This window comes from Grammomys surdaster, unplaced genomic scaffold, assembly GCF_004785775.1.
Source record: "Grammomys surdaster isolate TR1022 unplaced genomic scaffold, NIH_TR_1.0 147, whole genome shotgun sequence".
Taxonomy (NCBI): Eukaryota; Metazoa; Chordata; class Mammalia; order Rodentia; family Muridae; genus Grammomys; species Grammomys surdaster.
The window spans coordinates 2,457,069-2,477,602 of record NW_021604605.1 but is presented as its reverse complement, the minus strand read 5'-3'; the positions used below and the strand labels follow the sequence as shown (position 1 = coordinate 2,477,602).

The 20,534-nt window shown below is 39.0% G+C and overlaps 2 protein-coding genes across 2 annotated transcripts in view; one reads left to right on the top strand and one right to left on the bottom strand.

Annotated features, from left to right (window-relative positions):
- Positions 1–3,771, top strand: part of Stk26 (serine/threonine kinase 26) — a 50,858-nt gene extending 47,087 nt beyond the window's left edge. Inside the window, exons 10-12 of the mRNA XM_028765007.1 lie at positions 390–452; positions 534–670; positions 2,018–3,771. Of these exons, the coding sequence (XP_028620840.1) occupies positions 390–452; positions 534–670; positions 2,018–2,042 (225 nt within the window). The 3' untranslated portion in view covers positions 2,043–3,771. The remainder of the gene's footprint in view (positions 1–389; positions 453–533; positions 671–2,017) is intronic.
- A 2,057-nt stretch (positions 3,772–5,828) lies between these two features.
- Positions 5,829–20,534, bottom strand: part of Frmd7 (FERM domain containing 7) — a 45,677-nt gene continuing 30,971 nt past the window's right edge. Inside the window, exons 5-12 of the mRNA XM_028765024.1 lie at positions 19,591–19,688; positions 12,505–12,619; positions 12,193–12,340; positions 10,938–11,033; positions 9,366–9,529; positions 8,064–8,132; positions 7,870–7,945; positions 5,829–6,887 (exon numbers count right to left, since the gene is read on the bottom strand). Of these exons, the coding sequence (XP_028620857.1) occupies positions 5,829–6,887; positions 7,870–7,945; positions 8,064–8,132; positions 9,366–9,529; positions 10,938–11,033; positions 12,193–12,340; positions 12,505–12,619; positions 19,591–19,688 (1,825 nt within the window). The remainder of the gene's footprint in view (positions 6,888–7,869; positions 7,946–8,063; positions 8,133–9,365; positions 9,530–10,937; positions 11,034–12,192; positions 12,341–12,504; positions 12,620–19,590; positions 19,689–20,534) is intronic.

The following is a 20,534-nucleotide window of genomic DNA, read 5'->3' as shown; positions in this document are numbered from 1 at the left end:
TTGTACCATGGGAAACTATGAGAATTTAATTCCCCTTCATACTTGTCTTTCTCACTATATGTGTGTGTGTGTGTAATATGTTTTATTTATCATTAATTGTGACCTAATTAAGTCATAGAAGTCATTGAAATGGCCACTATTATTTAAAATTCATTCCATGTAGAGATATGTAAACCCACAGAATCAGATATCTATTGAAATCCTAGACATTAGAGGACTTGCACTGATGGATGACAGTTTGTGACAGAAAGAAAACATAGGGACTGGCTTTATCTTCAGCCTTTTGAAGAAGGAATTCAAATTGATTCACATTTGTTGTCACATAACTAAGGAAAGCCATGAAGGATTATTTTAATTTCGTGTGTGTAATCTGTATCATTTCTTCAAAGGAGCAAGATCTTGTGCAAACCTTAAGCTGTTTGTCTATGATAATCACACCTGCATTTGCTGAAGTAAGTGTGGGTTATTTAGTATCCGATATCTGTCTCAGGTGGCAGGGTATTTTAAATGTTATAGCCATCACTCTTTTTCAGCTTAAACAGCAGGATGAGAATAATGTGAGCCGAAACCAGGCAATTGAAGAACTTGAGAAAAGTATTGCTGGGGCTGAGGCTGCCTGTCCTGGCATCACAGATAAAATGGTGAAGAAACTAATCGAAAAATTTCAAAAGTAAGTTTGAAATGTCATTTTCAAAATTCTGTTGACATTTTAGATGTTAGGTTCTGATGTAATAAAGTTATGCAGCCATTTTCTCCATTTTTTCCTGCAAAATCACATTCTAATAGCATTCTAATAGTTGTATGCTTGAAAATGGATTTTTTTCTGGCCAAATTTAAACATCTGCTTTGACAGAGAGAGAGAGAGAGAGAGAGAGAGAGAGAGAGAGAGAGACTGTGTTATATATATATGAGTGAATTGTCTTCCACATGGGGTAAAAAAGACGTCAACATTCAGATTGTTCCTCTATTTCTCTCTACCTTAATTTTTGAGGCAGGGCCTCTCATTGAACTTGGAGCCTGCCCTGTTTAGTGATCCCCCAGGACATTCTTCTCTGCCATCCAGTGCTGAAGTTATGGGGGCTCAGTCACACCTGACCAGAACATGGGTGCTAGAGATCTGAATTCAGGCCCTTTGTGCTTCTACTTAAAGGACTTTGTCCACTGAGCCACCTCACCACTCCAGTATTAGCTTTATATGGGAAGGTAGTTTTCTACTGAACCAAACAGTCCAGGTTTTGCCCTGTCTTTCCCTGTTATGGTGAAAAGAGAGAAAATGTCACTGAGTATGTTCTTATTTGGGCACATGTAACATTACACACGTTTCCACTCTCGACAGTACTCTTAGCCTTTGCAGAAATACCATTATTCTGATCATTGCCAGTAGCAAAGTTTCTACATTTGAACCCTTCTGAAATGCCGATTAAAAGATCTAGAGAAAACAGTCGAGACAATAATAGAGCCATTTGATTGCAATTAGTTTCTGTCTTGCCTCCTATTACTTTGATTTGCCTCACAAAGTTCTTACATTTGATTTGAAATTTCTTTTCTTAAACAGCACTTTTGTATGTATGCATTCATAGTCATTAGCTTAAGCGAGTTCGAACATGGTTGTACAGAATTTAACCTTAAACCCATTATATCTCTTCTTGTTCCATCTTTTGATTTCCTTGGCTAACTAAGCTCAAGGTGAAACTAAATACGTGACCTATAAAATCCCTCTTAATTATCTTTCCATCCAGTAAAGCCTGCTCAGGACTCTGGAGCTAAACCATGCTTAAAATCCCCTAGTTCTTTTCTTATTTGCAAACAAATCCATTGCAAGTTGTGAAATCAGACACAAAGGAATTTTTGTTCGTTCTTTTACATCTTTTAACACATCTATCTATGTAAGATTCAATGGAAATAATTTGGCCTCTTCATTCATTGAATGGTACATGATTAGGAAATATAGATGACTTTTATAATTATACATTGAGTTATACTTGTATATATGAGTTATACTTGTCATATTTTATAGGTGTTCTGCAGATGAATCCCCTTAAGAGATTGGTCGTCATTCTTTTTGGCTTCTGTTTCATGTGGACCAGGAGAAACCCACCAAAGCTATGTCAACCTTAATAATGCTTAACTCATGAGCTCCATGTGCCTTTTGGATCTTTGCCACATTGAAGATTTAGAGGAAGCTATTCAACTATTTTGTGATGGTGGCTATCATTTTGTATTTTAAAGAGATTATTTTGTAAGGAATAATTTTAATACTATAGTTTTGCCTGTATTGTAGTAAATGTTGAGATACAGTTTTTTTTTTTGATTTTAGGTATCATTATTTCTTATGTTCTTCGAATGAATACTGTTTGGTTTGGAATCTTTAGTTAACTGTACACTCATAAACATACAGGTCTTTCAAACTCATCCTAATTATCAAATGTTTGCAAATCACCAAGCTTCTAAAAGCATTCTTTTTTCCCCACACAAGTATATTCTAAAAAGGACTATTTGTAGTGAGGTAGAAATAAGTAATACCGCCTTAAAACAAGTGTTTTTAAGAAGCTCATGGAAAGAACACCTATGAAAGTATTGACTTTCCTAGAAAGTTGTTCTGAATTCAGGCAGCTCCATGTCTAGCACCTTGGAGAACCCTGTGTTTGAAGCATTTCCATGCAACATGTAGCAGCAGAAGTACCTCTCGGTGTATTTATCCTCTCTTTCAGATGGAAGAAGCAATTAACCCTTATTTAACATGGTTAGACATTTAAAGTAAACTCATTTGGCCAAGAATCGGGGTTTGGTTAGAATGGTGGAGTTAGTCTGGCTTCAGTCTTTAAATATTCAGCTCAAATCACATATTACATGCTTGGATTTAGAAAACTTTTAACAACCTTTTTGTCTTGTGATTAAATACCTGATCAATAGGTATGAACATAACTTTATACCAGCATTTTTTGTCGTGATAATGCATTTTCGTAGAAACTATTTATACATTTTTCTTTATAATTATCCACACATAAGTATAGTGTGTTCAATTCTGAAAGGGTATTTAAATGAACATTGTCCAGCTCATATGAAAATACCATAGGGCAGGATCATATAAAAGTAAGATAGACTGTGCAGTTAATTTTAAGTTCTATTTATGGTACTGTTAAGTGAGTAATAGCCTTTTTAGCCCAATATATATATACTATGTTTGCCCAAGTGCTGAACTAGGCTATAGTTTTGTAGCTGTAGAATTGTTGGTACTGATTAATTTCAACAGTTAAGATTTTAATGTTTGTATCTTCACATTTCATTTTAGCACAAAACATTTTAAAATGTCTGAGTAACTGCCAAATGTGAAAAAGAAAGATGCAGTTTTTAACTGAAGTGTCAATTACAACCCTTCTTTTAAAAAAGAAATATAAATATTTGAAAGGTGGAACATCATCATGTCGTGTGTTCATTGGTGCCTACACTGTAATTGTTGCTTTGAGTTGACTGTACCTTGAAGTAATGATTTGGTTTTTACATCCATGTTGTAACTGAAACTCAATTACAGTTTGTTCTTCATAGTGCTCTCCAAATAATTGTGTGACTTGAACAATGGGTGACATTCATATTTTTGTGAAAATAAAAACAAGTTCGTATTATGGAAAACTGTACCACATAACTGCATCCAAAATACAACTGGTATCTCTTACTCATTATAGCGTTAGTTCTGTAGACCTATTTCTAGGTGAAGCATATGTCACTGTTTGCCGGATTTTAAAATAAATATTTAAATTTTATGATCCTCAATGTTTGTCTTCTTGAGGGTGGGTCTCATATATTATTCTAGATAATTTAAATTAGTTCTTTCTTTATTATTGGAACATAACAAAGGCTTCCATTGAAACTAAAAGTTACTAAGAATTGGCTCTACTTATAGCTGAATACATATATCCTGATTTCTTCCTCCTACCTTAACAAAACTATTAATAGTACTTTAAAAATGTCTTCTGACAGATAATTTAACGAGTCCCCTAATTACTATTTTAATAAAAGATCACATACAGATTTGAACATTATACGTCTTAAGGAAAATATACATTTAGCAAAAGTTTTCAAATGAAGATGGGATGAGAAATAGCATATAGCTCACAACATTTTGAGTTTCTCCTGGGGAAAAGATTACAGGTAACATTTTTTTTTAAAGAAAGTAAGAATCTATAGAAATTATGTGTAAGTAGTCAAGTTTCAGTATATTCTTAGTCTTAAGTAACTACTCTATACTTGTGTCTTAGTCAATTTGTGTCCAGGAGAGAAAAAAGGGAGTGGAATAAGGCATATTAATAGGTTTTTTTTAACTGATGTAGAGACAACAGAATTGTATAATCTACCTTTTCATATCAAATCACACATAAAATTGCTTGTTTATGTAACCAATTCACTCCTTTGACCATTTGGACTTAACATGATCTTGAAAATACATTAGCTTAAGATTATCAACAAGGTTCTTCAGTAGCCTTCCAGGAGGACTGATAGACAAATATTTAATGAGTCAAGAATGGAATATTTAGTGGTCAAGTGATTGTTCAGTGCTTAAGACCACTGGCCACATCAGCAGAAGACCTAGGTTGGATTCCCAACATCAACATGGCAGTTCACAACTGTCTGTTAACTCCCATTCCAAGGGAATCCCATCCCATCTTCTGACTTATGGGCAGCAGGTATGCACATGGTGTCTATACATGCATTCAGTTAAATATTCGTGCACATAACATTTTTTAAAGGACTCAAATTGAGTTTAACACTATGGTCCATCACTGGAACCTCCAGCACACAGGTGACTGAGGCAAGAGATCACAAGTTGGAGCCTAGCCTTGGCTCCTGGTTAAAAAAAAAAATCAAAACCAACAACCACACAAGAGAATTTTGGATCTCTGTCTGAGCCTGATGCTGCAGCCACTTTTCATACCAGCCACACCTATTTCCACTTCTCCACCCCTGGCCATACCTTTTTTCCCTTGAATATGTCCTTTTTCAATTCTCTGTCTTGTTAGATATAGGCCAGAACCAAAGAAGGCCATACTTATAACTCTTTATTAAAATAACACCTCATATCCTTGCCTACATGCATGCAACAAAGTTATGGCAAAAATAAATTCTGGCAGGAGAAATTGACAAACAAGCTGGCCTGTTAACATTGATCACACCTTATGTAATAAGTAATTAAGAGAAATTAGAAGTCAAACACCATAATATCCTCATCAGGCATACCGTTTGCTTGAAAAAAATGGGCCTAATCCATGAATTTCCTGCATTGAGAAAGCTGTTAAATCCTCTATTGCGTCTAAACATGTTGTGCTGAGCGGACCTATGCCACTCACCTATGTATATGTTATAAAAATTGACATTCTTCATATGTAACAAGACTGTTCACTGTGTCCCAAACAAGTCATGAAGGGAGAAACAATTGTTTAGGGTTACCTAATCACAAAAATAACCAACATAATCATGGACTACTAAATCACAATGTGGTTTTAGAAGCCAGTCCCATGCACCAACCCACATCATCATCCTTCACCATTGAAGAATGCATCCTCACTAATAATGGCTGCTCAAGGAAATGTAGGATGGTATGACATACACTACCCTTGCACTACCATACTACTGGGGAGAAGAAGGCATGTTCCTGAGTCTTTTTGGAGTATATAAAAGAAAGAAGCTCATAGAAAGAGACAGCAGCTTGATCCTTCACACCATCTTACCATCAATTAAGATGACTAAGGAAAAGATGGGTCAAAAAGGCTTCTTATGTCTTACCTAAGGTGGTAACATAGAACTGGATAAGGAACATTCACAGAATCACTCTTTTAAGCTAAGAAATAATTGCATGGCTTTAGCAAAGTCCTATCTTCAGCACCTGGTGTGGCAAAAGAAATAGTTTCATCTTCTTCTAACTGCAGACTACCAGAAGACAAGCGGATTCGGGCCCTGGGTGACTTTTTTCCTTTGCCGTACAAAGAGTAGTAGTCTGTTTTAAGAATCTCTGATTCTGAATCACTGGACTCACTAACTACATACCTTTCTGCTGAGCTCTGATCCATTAGAACTGTTGGAAACTCCTGCTCTGCAAACATACATGTAAACTGATCAGTTTTACGAGTCAGAGCAGGACATGGCCCTAAAGGTCTAAATTCTGACCCAAAAGGAAAACGGATAGTTTTCATGTCTGATTGGCTTTGAGATCGTTTAGGAGTTTGCTCTTGAAGGTTATATGCAAATGCATCATCTAAATGTGGATCTTCCTCCTCTGGCTCTACATTGATAGTGCTTCTAGCACTAGTTCTAGCCATAGCTTCTTGGAGTTCTTGAAGGTCTTGCTGTAAGCTTTTTATTCTCATATTCCTTGGGCTCCTTTTGGCTGGCTTTATTGCACTGGGATCTACATAGCTGTCTGGTCTCATACTTTCCTCTGCCATGATCAGAGACCGCCTGGGTACCTGGGGTGGCTTGTCCACATAGAAAAAGACTTGGGGAGGCATAATATCAACCTTCTGACTAGTACAAGGAATATAGGGCACATCGGTATATGTTAGCTGCCTTGCTGGACTCACTTTGCTTGTGTGACCATCCGCAAACTTGGAGTTTGTTTGGAAGGAGCTTAGAGGACTCCGTTCCTCAAAGAAATCTATGGGCTCAGGGTCAGTGTTAAAGACAGGATCTGCATAAATAAAGGTGAAAGAGGAACTGCTTTGGGATGGATGGAGCGATGTGGCCTCTGCCTCTGGTTTGGAATGCTCCAGCTCGGCTGCAAATGTCACTTCAACCGCAGAGTTCCTCCTCCTATTGTCCAGCACAGGCTCAGATGCATGTACTCCATTCACATTTCGGTAGTAACTGCTGCCATATGTAAGTCTCAGATCTTCCACCTTGAAAAAGAAAACACATTGATGTCAGATGAAAAATGCTATTTAGCTGGACATGGGGAGGATCAGAAAGGTAATCTCCTATTATGAAAGGCTTATTCCAGAAGGTGATTCAAATCCATAGTCTACTCCACAGCTAATAAATAGGTGTATTGAAAGGGTAATGTGACTTATATCCCAAATTGTGTGCTAGAAAGTATATGCTGCATTCTTCATTCTCGATGACATTCCACTCTACACTCCATATTTTATGTGCCCTTCAGGTACCACTGTATTTCAAGCAGTTCAGTTTGGTAGCTGTATCAATGAAGTAGGAACCCTGCCTCTGTCTTCTTTGGACTGGCTGTGTGGACCTTGGGGACCACAGTCTAATGTTCCTACTCTGCCTCCTCGATGTTTCCTATTAAAAAGAGTGGAAAGGAGAACTGTTAATGGGCTCAGAGCTTCATAATCTAGATGGTCCCTTTCGTTGGTTTACCTCTGATGCCTTTTGGATTAAAAACCATCCGATTTGAGTGAAGGCATGGGAATTGATGACACCTACAGTTAACTTTTGCAGAGAGTGCCAAAGAAAAGTGGTCAGCAAGTTTCTGGATCAAAGTCTCAAATGTGGCCATCATCTTACAGTACTGGGGGCACGAGAGTATCCTGAAATCATGTTACACAAATAAGCAACTATACCACACAGCTTTTCTGAAGCCTTAGTGTTTCTACTAATGAAGCCAAAGAAATGTATTGGTATCTGATTTTTTTCAGGATGTTAATAGTACAGATTGAAATTTGGAGGTACACCAGGGGTTGTAGTTTACTAAATGGTCTATTAGTGGGAACAACTGTGCCAAAAGGCCTCTCCCAGAGGCTAACCTCACAGGGAGTGACCTTGAGACACACTGGGAGGTTCTGGCAAAATCAAGTCTTGGAACATCATTTGAAAACTGGATGACTTATACTTATCTAAAGAAGTCGGGCTTTTCAGAAACCTTACTTGTTTTGACACATCAGAGAGAATGTCTGGTGATGATCTGCACTGCCGTTCATGATATTGAGATGGGTACTGTTTCCTGAAATCCCCAAAACAGAGAAGTCATTAAAATGTTCATTATGCAAATTATGGAATGCATGGAAATCTCTAAATACAACTTCCAATCAGGATGAAAAGAGAGGAGGAAAAGTATGCACCTTTCAAATGGCAGGCTCTTTAATCTCCCCTTTTTCCCATATTCCAAAAGTTGCCTTTGAGTTCTTCCACTATCATAAAGAAGAGAAAAAAATCATTAATTCCATCATAACTCTATTTGCTCCTAAAACCTCAAAGCCTCACCTTGTTTGAAACCCTGAAGTATCTGGATGAGTGTCATGTGTTGTGACACTCTATCATATTGTTGCTAACTAAACCCACTTATGTGGACAGCAAGACTAGAACAACTTCAACTATTCAAATTCTAGGTTTTTTTTTTTAAAAAAGACCTATAAAACACCATGGACTCTTTTTAGTTCTAATGAGGTTGTTTATTTGGATTCTCAACACAAGGGAAACTCAAAGCAGCCAACTAACCAGTAGAGAAAGATTGCTGCAGTTAGGCTTATACAAGTAAAGGATTTGAGCTCACCATTGGGAGAAACACAAAAGGCAGAAAAGAAATCACAATAATAATAAAATCCCCAAAGTCTGGGCCATTTAACCAAAGTACAAGGCCTTCCATGCCTCCCTCCTCTAAGGCCATTTCCCCACTACAGCTGCCTGGAAAGGTTAATAGTGGTGTTTATAAGAACTCAGGTCATTAGGAAAGAGCAAAATATGCTCAATAGCATCTGGTTAAGAAGACAGGGATTTGTAGAGTACACTTTGGAAACATTCCACCAAAAGTATGTGTGTGATTTTTAAAAGTATCTATTCTTACAAGGGCAGGTTTCCATAGTCTGAAAAGTCCCTTAAGTAGAACGATTTCATTAGAATTCTTTTTGTATCCACTTGAGTTTTGTAAGCTCCTTTCAATGGATTTCGAGGTTAGTTCAAATAGGAACAAGCTCTTAATTCTACCTCACTTCAATTCCTGTAAAGTATGAGCTGTATTGAGAAGCCTCCAGTGCCATCATTTTAATCCCTTGGTCCCCTCCAGTGTTTTCTCACTCTATCTTTCTCCTAAATGCCATTAATGGGGGCTGTTGAGCTTTCCTTCCATGACCTGCGTATGAGGTGCCTTAAAGGACACCAGTAAGTTTCTTGAATACAGGTTTTTTTTCAAATACCCTCTGCTACTCTACATTCTCACTATGATTCTGATCCAAACTCTTTGGTTAGTAAATAGTAACTTAATGCAATGTACCAAAAGAGAACAGTAAGGGATATTTTATAATATTTCAAGTGATTTAAATGGATACTTTATTGATCCTGGAATTCAGACTTCTCCTGCTGCTTCCCATGTCATTGAAAAGAAGCAGTGTGCCTCATCTTCCTACATGTGCTGTATAATTAATTACCTGTAGCGGAAACTGGAGCCCTTGCTACAGAGTAGAGTTTTGGGCTTAGATTTGGGCTCTTCAGAAAGCCTGAAGAAAGCATGGTACTCCACACATGTCTTCCAGAAAGCCTTGCATGCATCTCGGCTAGCCATGGTGAACTCCAAAGTGTCTTTACACAACACCTGGAAAAATGATTTTTTATTAAGCATAACACCCTGCAAGAAAACCAAAGACCTTCTGATCTCAATGCCTAATAAACAGCCAGTCCAGTAGCCCGAGCAGCATCTGATTTTCCATTTGACTCCCTATCGGTTCCACAGCCACTGAAACCAAATGATTGGCAATCTTCCAAAGCTCAACACAGCCTCCACTCATATGCAAGCCTTGTCTAAGAAGCCAGACATGCTTTACACACTCCCCTCCCCTTACATGCATTTCTGCCTTGCCTCTTTGCTTCCAGAAGCATTTTTATGAAGTTGTAAGTTAGGCTAAAATGACTACCAAAGGGCTTCTTTCCAAGAGAGGAAGAAATTATAAATAACGAACAGGATAGGAGCGGGAGAGATTTCCTTTCCTCTGTAAGGATGATTGCATGCACCCAAGTCTTTTCAGTGTCCCAGGTAAAAATCTGCCTTCCTCTATATGCTCTCTCATTCTGCAGTGCTTTCGTTTTCTCTCTTGGCATAGTCCCTATTTAAATGTGTCCTAAGGGAACTTGGATTTCCAGTTCTAAAGTACAAGCTTTCCCCACCCTGAGTCACCACATACCCTCACTGGCCCAGGGCTCTTTGGCATGTTCCCAGCCTACTTTTCAACAGCCTTGCCAGCATTCTGAGCTGACTCCCCTCTTCTCTCACCCTTTTCCAGGTTCTTGCACATAGCCCCCAAGGCTGCCCACAAGGTTCAAACTAGATCTGGTCCCATGAATGATTCAAATAAACACTTTTACATACTATTAAGATCCAGGCAATATAATCCAAATGGGATCTTCTATAGGCTCAAATTATTGATATATGTGTAGTTTTTTCCCTTCATGGTCAGTCATGAAAACATCCTTTCTAACACCCCTTTTCTTATCTTGTGCAGTGAAAAGTCACCAAAGAATTACTTATTTTCGAGTATATGAACACTCATGTCTCACATTCTGCTCAGCCTAAGCATGTAGTTGATGGTCAATAGTTTCTACTTAAGGGAAGTGAGTGGGGATCCTTTTGAAAAAAAAAGAGGCAATAAAATAATTATTTCCACAGTCTTAGATCTGGTGACCTCATTTGACTCATCAGAATCCTCAAAAACAAACAAGCAAAGCAAAAACAAAACAAAACAAAAACCTGTGTCCACTGAGACTTGCCTTTCAGTCCTACCTCATTTTCCTACAATATCATTTATTCTGAAGTGCAAATCAGATGTCACAGTGATTTGCTTTTATTTAAAGCATCATTCAATGTCTCCTCAGTTTATATAGAGGACAAAGAGGGGTCCCATCTACCCCCAGGCCCAGGCACCTTTCACCATTGTATTCAAACCATTTCTAGAGCAATTACAAAATTCTAAGAGAACAGAAATACCACATATTAGAAACGTACTCACCAAAATATTAGCATGAAGTTTGATAAGAAAATGCTTTCTCTTAAAACTCAACTTGCGAATCTTAGCCCAGTTGAAAGTATTAATCTTTGTGTTCCCCTATAAGGAAACACATAGTCAGTTTCCGAACATGTAAGCATAATTCAGGTTGTGCCACAGTAGAGGTAAAATGGGAAATACTCTTCATGAAGATCATCCGAGGCTCTCCCTAACCCAGAGAGACCTTGGGAAAGTAAACAGACGCTGCCCTGAAGCACTGTAGTTCCTCCAGAATGTAAGCAAGAAGGAGCATCATGGAGGCTTTTAAGCCAGTCTAATGAGACTATAGTGAATGGATTGTTATAATAGCTTCTAAAATCTTACTCCTTCCTGTTCCACATGGAAGTGCTGAAAGGAAATGCCCGTTTATTCTGCTGCTTCATTTACCAATACACCTTCAGTCACTCCCCACTAGCCATATCATCAAATCTGGCTTGGGTTTTGCTGTTCAATATATAGACATCTTTCCTACTTCTCATTAGTCCAAACTTCAGTCTCAATCTGTACCTTCATTTCTGTGGTCACCTCCTTCTTCCCCTGCTCCAAATGCTTTCTGCATCACCAAACTTCTTACCAGCAATGATAGAACGCACTCTGCAATATTCTCCTGACAGCCCAATCTGTTTCTAGTTCCTCTAAACAGTTTTTGTTTAAGCAGACCAGGGAAATCAGAATTGCTGAGAGGACTTGGGGGGTGGGGGGCAGATGATGATAGAAGACAATGGTACCTCAAGTTGACTTCTACCTTGAAATACAAAATCTCGGGTAAACAATGACCTGGGAACCAGCAACAGTTGCCCGCAGGATCCAGCATTCATTCCCTACCAGCTGGCACTGGTCACTTCCAATGTAAAGATTAATGAGGAAGAACATATCATAGTTTGAAGCACTTAAGGTGACTCTTAGCAATCTGCAAAGCACTAGAACCTATAGTTTTTGGATATCTGAATCTACAATCTCTAAGAGCTTCTTTATCACTTCACCATGCTGGCCTGATTGAAAGTGTCATGGCCTCAATATCCAGCCAGAACATTACTGACTGCATACAGAAGCAAAGCACGTTGCGGGAAGGTTTATTATGCACAGTGTTTACAACTACCACTTACTTCCCTTCTGTTTGGTGATAAGGCAAAGCTTTATCTGGGGAACCTATAGTCAAGCTGAAGTCACACTAACCACCCCCAGCACACTGAAGGGCACTCAAGGAAAGAATTGTTACCCGTAACACCAGTACTCCCATGTGAGCAACAGCCAGGTGAATCTGCATCCCTTCACCATCACTGGCAGGCTGTGGTCTGATGCCATACATATCCAGCTTCCTTGCTATGTCCAGTAGCAGAATGTCGGATTCAGCTGGGCTCCGGCCTCTGCAGTGGGAAAGGATTAGTGAGCCAAATATATGAGAACCCCACAAGGAGCTGAGTTTTCTTGAGACTGAAGCTTCTCAGATTTAAAGGCTTACTTATAAAAAGCATCTGACCTAACTTTAGTGTCCTCCACTGGGAAAGCAGGTGCCAGGGATAGTACTTACATGTGCTGCTGATGAAACTGCATGATCTTGCTCTCTAAACAGGCTTGGCTTGGTAAGTACTGGGTTTGCACTAGATGCTTCCTAATTGTTTCTTCGTGGAAGTCTCCTAATTCTGCTGTACAATAGAAAAGTGACATTTTTTACACATTTCCATTGAGGAATCAAACAATGTACAATCCAAGAAATCGCCTCCAAATAGCCATTTCTCCACAGCTGGTGTATCCCTATGCCCCAGTCCCCACCATGTGCTGTGTATATATTTGTGTTTGTCCAGGGGAACACTAACAGACTGGTTCTCAAATCATGATGGTGTGTTTCTGGGAAGTCTTAGCCTGTTATCATGGATTACACACCTAGAATAGACCTTAAAAACTCCAAGATCACCGTTGAATTTTTGTTACGTTTGCCATCTTCTATACCCTTTTTGTTCTTTTGCCTACTTTCAATGAGCCCCTATTACAGACTGCATTTTGTCTTTCCCAAATTTGTAAGTTTAAATCCTATCCCCTGGTGCCACCATATGTGACTTTATTGAGGACTAATGCTGACACGGAGAACATAAGCAGAGGGCTGTAGCCCAATATAACTAGTATCCATTAAAAAAAAAAAAAACAGGAAAACCAGGCATTCAGGAACTCTTGGTATGAGTACACATGATGATGTGCAGACAGTAAGAAGACTGCCTTCATCAAGCTGAAAAAGACAGCTTTGGAATTAAGCAAACCTGCCAACACCTTGATCTTAGATTTCCAGCATCCAGAATGGTGAGAAATTGTTTTGTATTGTTGTTGTTTTGTTTTGTTTTTTTCTCATTGAAACCACCCAGTTTCTGGCATTTTCCTATGAGAAACCTAGTAAAAACTAATAATAGCCCCAAACCTATTTCTACTGTGAATGTCCATTATCATAAAACATCAATTATTGCGCGAGCCAGCTACAGCCATGTCACCAGTCTGTAGTCTGAGAATGTTGTAAATCTCCAAGAGTTTGAATCCCCAATAGACAAATCATCCTGAGAAAGTAGCTGGCAGTTTATCTATGAACCTAATTTATTTGTTTTAGATGTCTCCAGTTTATTGTTAGAGACAACCATTACAGGATTAAACGTGTGCAGCTGCTATGAGCTTAGACCTGTCGCTCACTTCTGTAAATGTCCTTAGAGTTCTTTGTTTTCCTTGTAATGGTTCTGTTCCTTCTATGTGTCTAAAATTCCCATGCATTATCTTCTGATGAATAATTTCTCCTAAAGTCGAAGTTTAGAATACTTTTTTTTCTTCATTGTGATATTTAATCTAGTGGGTAAAAAGAGATATGGCCACACCTGTTATCCATACACATGCTTTTGTTTTAGATCATAACATAATTAGAACAGTTCTCCCTTCTATTTCTCTCAAATACCTTTTCCCACTTTCCTTTAAATTCATGGCCTCCTTTTTTTATCAGTTGTTATTTCATGCATACACACACACATATACATATATATATATACACACACACATAGTGGGTTATATGTAGTCTTTAAGAGTAATACAATCTGTAGGATCTTGGGGTGCTCTCATATCGAGCAAAATATGTGTATAATGCTAAAACCACTGTATAAATAAGGAACTGAAGGACCCATGTTCATCCTGATATACATTATCTATGAAAAGTCTGTGGCTGGCATAAAGTCATATCACATGGTGAGAGAATCAAGACTTTTCCTTAAACTCAGGAATAAGATAAAGATTCCTGCTTTTGCCATAACATCCAGCATTGTACTTGAGGGTGTAGTAACTGCAACCAGACAAGAAAAAGATCTGTAAAAGTTTTGTAGTGTAAAGTAAAAGATAAAACTGTTTCCTCAGAGATGCAAAGATCCGATATTTTCAAAATTTCAAGAAACCCATAGAGAGCAGTGCAGCATCAAGGGTCAAGAAACAAACTCTCAGATTTTTTTTAACAAAGGTGACATGATAGTGCAATGAAACAAATAAAAATCTTTTCAATGAAGTGTTCCAAGACAAATGGAAATATATGAGAAAAAATACTACGATGCAATCCAGTTGCAGTCAAAGCATCAGTCTATACATTGGAATTCTGTACACAGTAAATAGCCAGCAATTCTACCAGAATCCCTAGTAGACAAATCCTGTCTTTTCCAAATAGGTGGCAGTTTACCTATGACTTCATGTAGCACACCACACAAGTATACCAAAAAGGAACTCAGAATGGGTCAGAGACCTAAAGCTAAAGGGTAAACCTCAAAAAGATCTAGAAGAAAAATAAAGAGAAGAATATCTTGTGACTATCAGAATTTGTTTTGTTTTTTTCAAAAACCTATTTTAAAATCCAATGGTAAAATTGAATTTGAAGGCATTGACCAAAAAAAAAAAAATCATTGGTTGGTTTTGAGAATAATGCTAGTTTAAAATTTTATTTAGGGGCTCTCCAGCATCTCTCTGATGCCTCAGTGGTTAAGAGCACTGACTGCTTTTCCAGAGGTCCTGAGTTCAATTCCCACCAACCAAATGGTGGCTCACAACCATCTTTAATAAATCCAGTGCCATCTTCTAGTGTGTCTGAAGAGAGTGACAGTATACTCACATATATAAAATAAGGAAAGAATATTTTTTTGAAAGGATATTTTATACTCACACACCTGTCCTCAACTTTGGTAAGAGAAGCCTCCCTTTGCGTTGGACAGCTGCCAATACAAAGACTAGTAATTTGTCAAAGTGCTGTAAATAAAATATTGTATGCTAAGCCCAAAGTGGAATATTCTAACCACCACTATCACAACTACCACCACCACCACCATAGTTCAGGGAACATAGAAGAATAGGAAGCAAGGAGGCAGAGAATAAAAGAGCTGGAGGATGAGATACTAGCTTCTGGGCACAACAAAGCTAGCATACTATAAACTCACACTACCTATGATTGCCTGCACAAGATCAAACGACCCAACATTTTGGTACAGGTAGGGTAGGTGGTCTATGGGCCCCAGGCTTTTCTGTGGGAGCTCCTGGCAGTTGATAGATGCTGGAGAAGGGAGGCTCATTCTTCTTTGAGGGTTAGCCACCAGTAGGTTTCCTATGTTCCAGTGGATGGCACCATATGCATGCTTATGGAGGCAATACTAATGGGATTTATCAAAAACTGGTTTACCAAAAGCAAGAAGAGAAGACATGAATTTGGGAGGGGGATATTTTGGAAGATACAGAGGAAATTGGAGTTGGAAATCAATAGGGTATAACTGTATTTCATTGTATACATGTATGAAATAACAAAAAATAACAACAATAATAATAAAGAAAAATGATAGTTATATAAGTAATGAGATATCTCTTTATACCTACTAGGATAGTCATTCAATAATACTAAGTGTTATGGAAGGTGGGAGAAGTTAGAAGTTTCAAACATTCTTGATCAAAGAACAATATATGGGTACTTGGAAATAACACAGTGAAATACATTAAATTGTTGATTTAATTGCCATTGATAATTACAAAAATGTTCAGGAGAAATGTATCACACAAGCAGGCAATCACCTTTCTAAGAACCTACACAAGAAGAAAAAAAGTATGTATGCTATTAACCTTAATATCTAAACTAGAAACTTGCCTAACTATCCATGACAAAGTGACTAGATAAACAGAGTAATAAATCCATAAAATGGAATGTTATTCACTGATAGAAATGAATGAACTTGAATATGCATAGATTTCAAAAAGCACTGTATTGAATTGAGAAGCTAGATACAAAAGATCACACTTAAAATCGTTCCACTTCGATGAAATGTTAAAAAAAATCAAACAAAAGTACAGAAATTGTATCAGTAATTTCCTGAATTTGAGGAGAGGAGAGCATAGCAAAGCATATCTCTTCCCCCTCCCTCCTTCTCTCTCTCTCTCTCTCTCTCTCTCTCTCTCTCTCTCTCTCTCTCTCTCTCTCTCTTATTTTCTCTTTTGAAACAGGCCTGGAACTTGTTATGTAGAGAAGGTTGGCATGAAATTGAACTCACAGAGATCTGCCTGCCTTTGCCTCCCAAGTGATGGGATTTGGGGAGAGTGCCACGCCCCTCAGCTTCGTTTTGTTGAGACATGGTTGTATATAGTCCAAGGCAGCAGCATGGAAGTCAGCCTCCTGCTGAAGATAACCTTAATTCCTGATCCTCCTGCCTCTGCCTGCCATGTGCTGGGATCACAGGCACACACTAGCACACTCCATTTTATGCGGCTCTAAGGATTAAACCCAGGGCTTCTGGCAAGTAGGCAAGCAAGCTACCAACCAAGTTACACCTTCCCAGCCCTGAGAAGTTTCCATTGACATTAGAAATGCTCCAAAACTGGACTGTAATCATAGTTGGATGAACATTAATTTACTAAAACATTACCGGTTTATGCATTTTAAATAGGTAAATTTTACAGCATGTAAATTATAGCTCAATAGAGCCATTCTTAAAACATACAACTCATACACATGTGTACATTCAACATGTGTGTGCATCTTTTTGATTTCTTAAAAACAAAACCGTACAGCAACCATAATGAAAATATAAGAACACGTGAGATTATGTTAATTTCTTCTCCATGCACTACTCTGATAATTTAGCAAGACAATTGGTACCACCAGTAGCAGAAGGTGACAAATGCTATGTTCAAATGGTAGCCTTTCTGGTCCAACTCCCATCATCTCTCCTAGAATCTCTTGTTCTACCTAACGTCATCATTATCTTCAAAGTTATAGTTTACCAAAGCAGACAATATAGTTCTCTTAAAATCTAATTCGGATTTTGTTCTTATATTTAAAATAGATGCCTAGAATCCCTTTCTGTGGAAGTGCTTCTGATGAATAAAAATAAATTCTCTTTCTGTCATACCTCAGTCTTCTGTCTCTATGGCACCCCATTTCATTTAGGGTCATGTTCTAGGTCTTGAATGTGCATTTATCTCCTCTCTCCTTTCTCACTAAGGCTCCGATAAACCACAACAGCTTCTTGGTGTTTCTCAAAAGCCCCAGGCATGTTCTTTTTCCCCTCTGGCCTTTGTAACTGACTATTCCAGGTGTGTGGACCTCTCTTTGCCCTTTGCTTTACTTCCCTGCCTCCTTCAAACCTCCCATCAACTGTCACCTTCCCCGTATACTTGCTCGCCTCACGTTATTGAAATACTCAGTATGCACACCTAGAACCCTCCCTCTCCCTTCTATGCTCTATGATTCTCACTTGCTCTTATCACCTCCTAACATTCGCATTTGGGTCATTCTCTGACTCTCCGGCACGGTCAAAATGCTTGCTCTGTGTGTTGTGGCTCATTGCTATCCTCTCAATGCTTATAAACAGACTCTAACACAGTGGCATATACTTGATATTTTTTAGTGTTTAATGAATGTCAAAGAAAGATTATACTTTGAGTTTCTAAGAAGGAAGATTCATTTGAATTATCCAAATCACATTTGGTAGGCACTATCTAGCTAGAGGTGCTTAAATGAGGTGTATGTAATTAAATGGCAGGGGCAGAATGCTCAGGTTCCTGAATGTCTAGCCTATAGCAGGCACTCAGCAACTATTCAGCAGGACTGTGATTCTGCACATGACTTTGAGTCTGACTGGAATTGTGAAATGCTAACTCACTAGAACCACAGCTTTTCCCCCATAAAATAAGCTTCTGTTGACCACATATCCTTTGGAAAAGCAGAAGTATTCTGTGCTGTACATGAAATGGCCTCTAGGCAATGCCCAACTCCATAAGGCAGATCTGTTAAGAATAAAATTGATACAAAGAGGTCATCTGGAGCCCCACCCTCTCAACTGCTATCTGAAAAGGTAACCAATGGAGAAAGATGTTCCTCCTACCTGCCCAACTCTATGACCCACATCTCAGTGCCAAGTATGACATGGATACTCAAGACCTTTCAAGATGATGCTTCATGCCATCATGTCTCCGAGATAGACACTATTCTTGAGGTATGTGTGGTCGTTCTTCACCCACTGTGTATGCTGCTTCTTGTGCTACCACAGGTTTTATGAGTTCTCTGCCTACCATCACATCCAATTCCCAGGTATCCCTTTAAGCTCCAGTACAATAGCCACCTCCTCCATCAGCGTTCCTTGATTCTCACAGCCTTCTCCATCTGTTGCCTTTCTGAGAACCTAGAGCTCTCTGTGCCAGCTGGTAGTCACTTGATACACTGCCTAGGATGTGGTCCTTATCAAAGCATTTCATTGCGTTGTTCTCAATGAAATCTGAAATCTACCATTTATGGGCTGGTGGAAAGGTAATGAACAAAGGTCAAAAATAAACTTATGAAATAAACAAAAAAACTGAAGTTATGATTTTGCAGGATTATCAAGGAACAGGGTATTCTTGGGAGGCCTCTCCAAAATGAGAAAGTCCAGCTGGTCTTAGAAGAGATGTTATCTCCTGCAGCCTAGACCCTAGTCTCCAGGCTGTAGGAACAACATGGTCTGCTCTGTGTAACTCCCTCCCCGACAGGCCCCCACTGTTCCCCAGGCCTCCTTCAGTCTACCTTCAGTGTTCCTTCTAGTCAAACCACTTGGCTGCCAGTCCTTGAGGTACACTAATGTATGCCTGGCACCTTTTATCCTTATTCCTCTTTCCACTGTCTCCATCCCATGATTTATTCTCCAGAACTGTGCTGCAAGAAACATGGAACTGAGGGATATCCTAGAACAATCAGAGGGAATGGGGACTGCTTGGTCAAATTCATGGCAAAAGTTATTCAAGCCAGTTCCTAGATGGCAAGTCAGAGGACAGTGACTGCAGGGTAGGTAGACTGAGGTAGAAGAAAATTAGCAAATTCTACAGTTCGTATCATCAGAAGCACCTCCATGAGAAGGTATTCTTGTTACTATTTTAAATACAAGGCCATTCAGACTAAGAGAAATAAGGTAGTTTGCCTTAGAGTAATGGTTGGATAGTAAGACAAGATGTGATTCAGATCTCAATGGATTCAATTAAGAATCACTTCACTGTAGCTGAACTATGGATGCCCTCTCTCCTCTTAAGGCTGAATAAGTGCTTGCCCCCTTCACTTGGCTCTATCCCTGGCTAATGGGCTGAGAAGTCAAGGTTTGGTACTTACATTGTAAGATGTGCGACACCATTAAAGCTGTACAGTTGTCACTGCATGGAAGCCTTCCCAGAGCCAAATCCTTCTTTATTTGAAGAGTAAAAAGATACCTGCAAAAGATTTGAGGAAAATACCTTGAAAAAAGAAGCAGAAATCCAGAAGAAAACTTTTCTTTCTCCCAGACCCAAGATAATTCAAGGAAGGAACAGCATTCAGTCAGTCAGAGGCCTTTTCAGGGGTTGGCAAATCATACATAGGCTTTGCTTCAAAGACAATCCAACCCCAGCCCACAACTCGGCTGACCCAGCATATTGGCAGTTTCTGCAACTGTTAGAAATTGCCCTGGCTGTAGCCTGCCACCAGCTTGAGAGACCTGGCCAATCCTCTTCTGGTGGTTTTTGCCATGGAGACAACCACATCCTGAGCTAGATAAACGGGAGCCTCAGCAAGCATGAGCAGATTCCGGGGGACACAAAGAACGATTGAGTAGGCAGAGCTGTAAGAATTTTACAGGCTAGTGGAGCAAGAACAATCACTGCATATTATAACAATACCAAGACAGGGGCCACGCCATTCTGACCAGGTAGTATCACTCGAAGATACAGAAAATACAGCCAGACTCACATCTGCCACAGAGTCTAGCTTACCTACCCAAAAAACATATTTCAGGAATAAGGCCATTAAACCACGCTTGTGCCCATCTTGTTCCCTTGCCTGGATCTCCGTGTAACTATCAATCCGAGACCAAATTAGTATTTTACAAGCAATAGCTATGAAACTAATGGTTGGTGCACTCAGTGATGCAGAACCTTCATCAAGGAACAAAATCAAAATGAAGCTTTGTGTTTGGGGCTCTGACAAATTGAACATTTGCCACACTTAAGGCCTTTAAAGGCCTTCTTGTGTGTGTGTGTGGGTGGGTGGGTGTGTGCACATCCATATGTGTGTATACAAAG